The sequence below is a fragment of the Drosophila montana genome, unplaced genomic scaffold (genome assembly GCF_035044405.1).
Source record: "Drosophila montana isolate Dmon_TW-CO22-7 unplaced genomic scaffold, ASM3504440v1 contig_3200_1, whole genome shotgun sequence".
Taxonomy (NCBI): domain Eukaryota; kingdom Metazoa; phylum Arthropoda; class Insecta; order Diptera; family Drosophilidae; genus Drosophila; species Drosophila montana.
This window is the reverse complement of record NW_026998080.1, coordinates 1-6,365: the sequence shown is the minus strand read 5'-3', so window position 1 is coordinate 6,365 and position 6,365 is coordinate 1. Positions and strand designations below refer to the sequence as shown.

Sequence of the window (6,365 nt, the reverse complement as noted above, 5' to 3'; positions counted from 1 at the left end):
CAAAGTTTTTGCCAGCTGCCTCGCTCGGGGAAATCCGGTTGAAAACTTTTGCAGCACTTGCACATATTTTATTAGCCTGTTTCCACGAATAGATTGAGGTCCAAATAATCGATTCATTTCAGGGAATACAAAACAAGTTGCCCACCAAACTTATTGATAACGGTTGGCATCAGCTGTGTCTACTGGGAACTGCTCATATTAAAGTTGATAGTTCTTGGGATTCGATAGTCTACTCCTTGAGTACAGGATATGTGCTGGTTGAGCTAGTTGCCAGATAAATGCTTCAGTTTCGTAGCAGGCTTTTGCCTCAAGCGTCAATGTTGTACTTTCGTTTCCATATTCACAAACTCAACACTTCCCCCCAACTAACTTTAAGTGGAACTCCAAATTTTTTTTCGTATTTTCTAAACGGTCTCTTTTTGTATTATAATAATGCAGCGTTTTCTGACGTTCATTATTGGAGGCATTTGCGGCTACCTTATTGCGAAACACCGCGTAAGTGTAAAGCAGAAAAAAAGTACTTCTATTTAATCTCTAATAAACTTGTAAGATGCGTTCACAGTAAGCCCCAGCTGCCTTCAAAGGAATTCTACTTGCTGCTCAATTAATGACATAACTTTGGATGCCAAACCGCCTTAACGTTTAATTTCTACGTCTCGGTTTTGTAGTCAAATTATTAACATTTCAACATCAAAATAAGCATGGGCTTCTCTCGATCACATATATTAAGTCAAGCAAATCGGATCTGTGGCCACAATCAGAATCTGGATATTCATATAAATATTTAAACAATTATAATATCTACTCCGCATATGACAAAATGACGCATCTGCTTTCCTTTGCCGCAGGCGTATTCCTTGGCCTGGCGTTGTGTCGCAGATGTAGCCCGTGATCAAAAAGTATTATGAAATTTCGAAATCATCTCAAATGAAGTTCCATTTATACACCACGAAATAAACTGCTATAAATATAATAAAAGTAATTTTTTTGAATGGTTCTTTTCAAAGGAGACAATGTGAGATGTGAAGTGCCTCGAAAGTCTACACTCCTGCGACCTACATTGGTCTCATTTATATCGCTTGATATCCTACAGTATAAGGCTATGACCCTGATCCACTTTATTATAAATATCCTACACTGTAAATACCCTTCTTTGTAAAAACCATATAAGGCACAACATTGTAACTACACCATGCTTTCATAGTATTTCGCTTAGTAGAGTTAAAAAGGAACTGAGCGATTCCAGCGCATATCACAAATTGAATCAAAAAAGAAAGCCATGAAATATGTTGAGGAAACCTTAATTTGGCCGACTTTCACAACAGATGATGTGAGATATTGCATCCATTAATTTTATTAAGAACTCCACAAATACCATGTGATATATATTGAATCTATCTCTCGGCTTACGGCTTATAAAAGGTTGAGTTAGTTTAAGATATCTGAAAATGAGAAATCTATGCAAAAACTTATTTTATGAAGCATCCGATGTGGACAATATTTAATCATATATAAGGTACAAGATATCTTGAAGAACACAAAGGTTTTTTATATTTTATTATCGAGCTGTCGATTGTATGGCAGCTATATGATATAGTGGTCCGCCTCCGCCGACTTTGGTATATATGTATGAGATATTGAGATACTGGTAACATATAAAATGAAGGATCGACTCGGCTGTCGATACTATTCAAGCATCTATGCGTTGCACATTACCCTCCACAAGAGGGTAAAATGCAAATTTGGGCCAACTTACATCGGGTTTAGTACAGAAAAGTTATCCATTTAAGTTTCTTAAGTCATAATTTAATTTTATAGTAATTTGTACATGTGCTCCGCACGAAAATTTCGCATATTATTTTTAATCAAATTTTTCATGTATAATTTTGATTGGGCTGCCATCAATTGTCAGGACCGCAACGTCGGTTCTTACACAACATCAAACCTGTTATCATGCCGAGTGCGAATGATATAACGTGACTCATGACTGTACTTCCTGGACTATTCGGCTAGTGTATGCTGCATAGAGAACGTATACTTAATATTAATTCATACAATTATTTGGCCACTTACTTAAAATACAGTTTCATCACTTTTTGGAAAAGAAAATGCACAACAAATGTAGCGTGCCGTAACGTTGTCCTCCTTTGAAGTAATAGAATGTTCCGATATATTATTTGCGTAGAAAGCAAAGTCTACTAGTTCAGAAAAATGTACTATACCTCAATATTGTTTGACTTCTCCTTCGTATTACCCCTAAGAATGTAATCCAACGACAAAGCCAAGAACGCAACCCAACACGAAGGTAATTAACCAATCCAAATCCATTTTAAACAATTTCAAATTAAACGCAAAATATAAAAAAAAAAATAAAATAAACTAACCCAAACCACTTTTAGAAAATAAGTGTTTTGATATGATGCTTTAGACTCGAAAGGTTTTTTTAAACTGAAATAAAACTTAAGGCATGCTTGAGCAGTAAAGAATTTGAAGAGTGGGTTTCGAACATATTACGAAAGTAGCACCAAACTAGCTGAGGTCACTTTTTTACCTATATAGGAAAACAATAAAGTTTAGCTTAAAGGTATCTTTATAAATATATATTACTTTTTTTTCTGATTTACTGTTTGTCTGTCAGCCTTCACAAGAAAATCCAGAAGCTATATTTTTGCAGAGTTCAGCCTGTTATAATTCAAGTGAACAATTTTTGCGCAATTTCGCCCGCAACAGTGAAATAATGGTGGAAATATGTAAAAGAGATTTTACGTACTTTTTACCCGACTGCTTTTAAAACTGATTTATAAAAGTCAAAAAATTGAAGTAAGTGTAAGAACTGAACTCTCTCGCACACAATAATGATATGTTCAATGGTCAAACACTTTTCACGGATTTTGAAAAATCCATCCGGAAAAACTGGTCTTATAAATATACTATACTATTTTAAGTATTACTTGATCGATTTGAAAGCAACTTTCACAGATCAAAGACTCACTATATCTAAGCTCTATATAAAATTATGTCGAAAATGAGTTTCATAGATTTTGAAAAATACACCCGACTAAAGTGGACATTTAAAAAATACTTTGCCTGCACAAAGCCGGCTAAATAGTTGCTGGTATTTCGTAATAATTTCACAAAATATCGATATGCAAATTTTTCAGCCTTCACTTGGCCAAATCGAAAAAAATGATGATGTTTGAGGATTAGCCAACTTTGATCCCTAAGGCTAGTTTTTCGACGAGAGATTTGTGTCAGGCTCAGTCGACATAATTATTTTCTGGCAGTCATACACACAAAATTTCGTTATACTGTTCAAAATTTCCCCTGTTCTTTTTACTTTATAGTTTTTTTTTTCCTATAACAAAAATTTTCATTTAACTTGGAACCGGCCTTCAAATGTGTAACAAAGAATGTGGATCGGGATCTGGATCTGGATCCTCGGGCTGTCCCAATCCATCATGTAGGCCACCACCATCCCCACGTCCGACTTGTCGCCCTCCACCGTCGCTATTCACGAGGCTTAACTGTACGGCCTGCAATAGACTATTCTTCTTTATTGTTGGAGCTGGCATCGGTGTTTGGTTTAACGCGTTGAAGGAAGAGGCCAGAAAGGAAAGAGAGGAAGCGAACAAGGACCCCAAACAAAAAGAGAAGGAGCGTAAGGAAAGGGAGAAGAAAGAGAAACAGGAGAAGGACCAGAGAGAAAAGCAGAAGAAAGAGCAAGATAAGAAGGCAAAAGAGCAGCAAGAAAAGGACAAGAAAGAACGAGAAAAAAAGGAACAGGATAAGAAAAAAGAGGAACAGAAAAAGTAACAAAGCAGACCTAACCTAGACCATCCAAGCTATATAGAAGTTATTACTAATACGGAGCAACGAACCCGTTAAATTGTTGTTCTAACCCTAAATCCCAATTACAGAAAATGGAGAAAAAGAGAAGCTGGAAAATTAAGGTGTAGAATACGCTTTAATAGTGTGGCCCAAAATTATTAGTTGCAGAATATTATAAAAATTCAAATTCACAGTTCAAAGCAATAAAAATTGAAATACAAACAGAATTATTTTTATGGATTATTTATTTCGTTGGGTGTATATTATATACATTAATATATAAATTAATTTTAGGCTTGAAAATGAATTTTTCGTTACAAAAAGCCCAATATTATTTACTACTAATTTTAATATATTCATGTCGTGTTGTTTGCCCGGTCTCCATGCCTGGTCGGGTCCGCGATGTTAATGTCTGGGGGGAGCTGCATTCCAAGTGCTGTGCTATATGGCGCCTTGAAAGTCGTACAAATAGGGCTAGAGTTAGGCAGACGTTACATCCTTGTTACGATTTGCACTATCTTTAGCTGTATTAGATCGTCATTCAATTCATTCGGTGTAAAGTAGCTGAGTTTGATTTGTGTTGCAATTAGAGTGTCCCCATTAGAAATCCATTCCAAACATTACTTGCCCTTATCCTTCTTGTTATTGCCCTGTTCGGCATTCCTGAGCTCTTCGGCTATCTGTTCTTGATGCCGGATGTAGAATACACCACTTCCAACGCCGGCGATGAAGAACAAAACCCGATTACATGTTTTGCAGTTCAGTCGCGAGATCAGCGATGGTTGTGGCCTACAAGCTCGGCGCATCTCCTTCATATCTAGTAATACTTCTTGATAATGTTTATGTTTGACTGTCAGAGTGGGACTAAATTTTTCACTTGACTTCGAATAGTATATCACCATCGATTGACGTTTCTTGCCCGGCTAATGTGATGGATGAACAAGTCATTATTTTTTGTATCGCCCAATTTGCTATTCTTGCTTGCTTTCACGATCGCCCAATCAAGTCTTAGGCTTGGGTGCACTTAAGAACTTATCTAGCTAATTTAATTTTGGAGCTTTGAAAGCAAAATCCATTTTTAGAGCTAAAACTAAAAACGATTATTATCAAAACTATAGAAACTAATATGCTCGTTCTGCCTATGATATACGAGAATATAAATTTGAGAATTCTTCGCGATATGGACGAACAGACAGACGGACATGGCTTGATCGCCTCATACTTCATATACTTTATTCGATCGGACATGCCAACTGCATTCGCGGAAAACCTTTATTACCTTTTATTACCCAATTGTAATGGGATCCGGGTATAAAATAATATACCCATTGCGATATAGCTAAGTGAATGGTATTCTGTTTAGGAATTTTTATGACGTCAGCCTTAACTAGCGGAATTGAATTATTTCTTCTTGTTGTCCTTTGGCTTCTTTTCATCCTCAGATGGGAAAGTGTGGCCGTACCAAAGGCCAACCACAACTCCGGCCATTGTCGCTGAGATGCGCTCACACCACATAAACATCTTGGAATTGGAAAATTTATATAAAAACGGTCCCGAACAGTGTCTAATTCAATCTAATAATTTTGAAGAAATTTAAACGAAAGATTTGATACGTTTAGCCGATTAGAGCAAACTGAATATATTGTTAATACAGTTCCTCCAATGCTCAAATGTGTAAGCCAAAAAGCAAGGGCCTACTTAGAGTTCTTTAAATTCTTTAAAATAATTCATTAGCCATCTAAGACGACTTTGGCCGAGTGTTAGCCAATTGACGCAATTCGCTTGCCACCAAAGAGATCGACCCTAAAAGTTCGTTAAAGCCTTAAATCCCAAATTGTGGCCTTTTTTGGAAAAGGCCCCCAACGCACTTAAGTATATCAAACTGATGCCATCAGCCACTGTTATTTATTTTTTTTGTCCCTTATTATAATTTCATTTGACAATTGTGGCACGTCAAAATGTCACAAGTTGCGTCTGTTCGTGCCACACACTTACATGAGGACCAACTGCTTTGGGCGACATATTACAACGGCATCATTTGACGGAGCCCAAAATTAGTCAGAGAATAAAAAATTAATGTGACAAGTCGATACTGTACATACTCTAACATTTAATTGCCAAGAGTTTTATTCTACATTTTTGAAGAAATTTTTTCCTTTGCTATTAGTTTTTCCTCGAAATTTTGCATGAATAGGCACAGGTCCGTTATAGCTGAACAGTGTTGAAAAATGTTCAACAGACAAGAACTGAGTGCGTATTTGTGCTGCGAATCCTTCAAAAGTTTGGCAAATCTTGCTTAAGATTTCTCCAAGAAAGTGTGTCAAAACAAATGAGAACATTACTATTTAAAGAAACGGATGGATTTTTCCAAAGATCCAAAAGTGAATAGTGTTGCAAACGATTGAAAGACACTGTTAGTTACTTTTAAGCGTTATTAGCACTGGTATTCATATTATTTATTTTTCTGCAAGCTGCACTCGATTTATTTGGAACATAAAATTCTTTTTATTCCTTTTCTTTATTTTTTTTTATTTGTA

The 6,365-nt window shown here is 36.1% G+C and overlaps 3 protein-coding genes and 2 long non-coding RNA genes across 6 annotated transcripts; 2 read left to right on the top strand and 3 right to left on the bottom strand.

Annotated features, from left to right (window-relative positions):
- Nucleotides 1-259: 259 nt before the first annotated feature.
- On the top strand, nt 260-714 carry LOC135431892 (uncharacterized). The gene is made up of 2 exons (XR_010436857.1): nt 260-495; nt 563-714. It is a non-coding gene; the product is annotated as an uncharacterized LOC135431892 (long non-coding RNA).
- Nucleotides 715-1,784: 1,070 nt separating this feature from the next.
- On the bottom strand, nt 1,785-2,966 carry LOC135431864 (uncharacterized). The gene is made up of 5 exons (XR_010436850.1): nt 2,952-2,966; nt 2,625-2,793; nt 2,223-2,551; nt 2,074-2,145; nt 1,785-2,019 (listed from the first exon to the last, which is right to left on the bottom strand). It is a non-coding gene; the product is annotated as an uncharacterized LOC135431864 (long non-coding RNA).
- A 382-nt stretch (nt 2,967-3,348) lies between these two features.
- Nucleotides 3,349-4,055, top strand: LOC135431861 (merozoite surface protein 9). The gene has a single exon (XM_064687205.1). The coding sequence runs from the start codon at nt 3,397-3,399 to the stop codon at nt 3,811-3,813; it is 417 nt and encodes a 138-aa protein (XP_064543275.1). The 5' UTR covers nt 3,349-3,396; the 3' UTR covers nt 3,814-4,055.
- A 12-nt stretch (nt 4,056-4,067) lies between these two features.
- LOC135431862 (uncharacterized) lies at nt 4,068-4,730 on the bottom strand. The gene is made up of 2 exons (XM_064687206.1): nt 4,453-4,730; nt 4,068-4,392 (listed from the first exon to the last, which is right to left on the bottom strand). Exons 1-2 carry the CDS (start codon nt 4,728-4,730, stop codon nt 4,320-4,322), a joined length of 351 nt encoding a protein of 116 aa, XP_064543276.1. The 3' UTR covers nt 4,068-4,319.
- LOC135431863 (uncharacterized) lies at nt 4,068-5,475 on the bottom strand. 2 transcript variants are annotated; one of them, XM_064687208.1, is made up of 2 exons: nt 5,108-5,474; nt 4,068-4,751 (listed from the first exon to the last, which is right to left on the bottom strand). In XM_064687208.1, exon 1 carries the CDS (start codon nt 5,347-5,349, stop codon nt 5,230-5,232), a length of 120 nt encoding a protein of 39 aa, XP_064543278.1. In that variant the 5' UTR covers nt 5,350-5,474; the 3' UTR covers nt 4,068-4,751; nt 5,108-5,229. The 2 variants fall into 2 exon arrangements, with proteins under 2 accessions (XP_064543278.1, XP_064543279.1); XM_064687209.1 differs by having other exon boundaries at nt 4,692-4,918; nt 5,108-5,475.
- Nucleotides 5,476-6,365: the final 890 nt, after the last annotated feature.

Bases quoted from the DNA above. Each gene is read 5' to 3' on its own strand.
- LOC135431861 (XM_064687205.1), top strand. From the start codon at position 3,397: ATGTGTAACAAAGAATGTGGATCGGGATCTGGATCTGGATCCTCGGGC.
- LOC135431862 (XM_064687206.1), bottom strand. From the start codon at position 4,730: ATGGTGATATACTATTCGAAGTCAAGTGAAAAATTTAGTCCCACTCTG. The intron at 4,393-4,452 runs GTAATGTTTGGA...AATCAAACTCAG, and splicing joins AACAAGAAGGATAAGGGCAA to CTACTTTACACCGAATGAAT.
- LOC135431863 (XM_064687209.1), bottom strand. From the start codon at position 5,349: ATGTTTATGTGGTGTGAGCGCATCTCAGCGACAATGGCCGGAGTTGTG.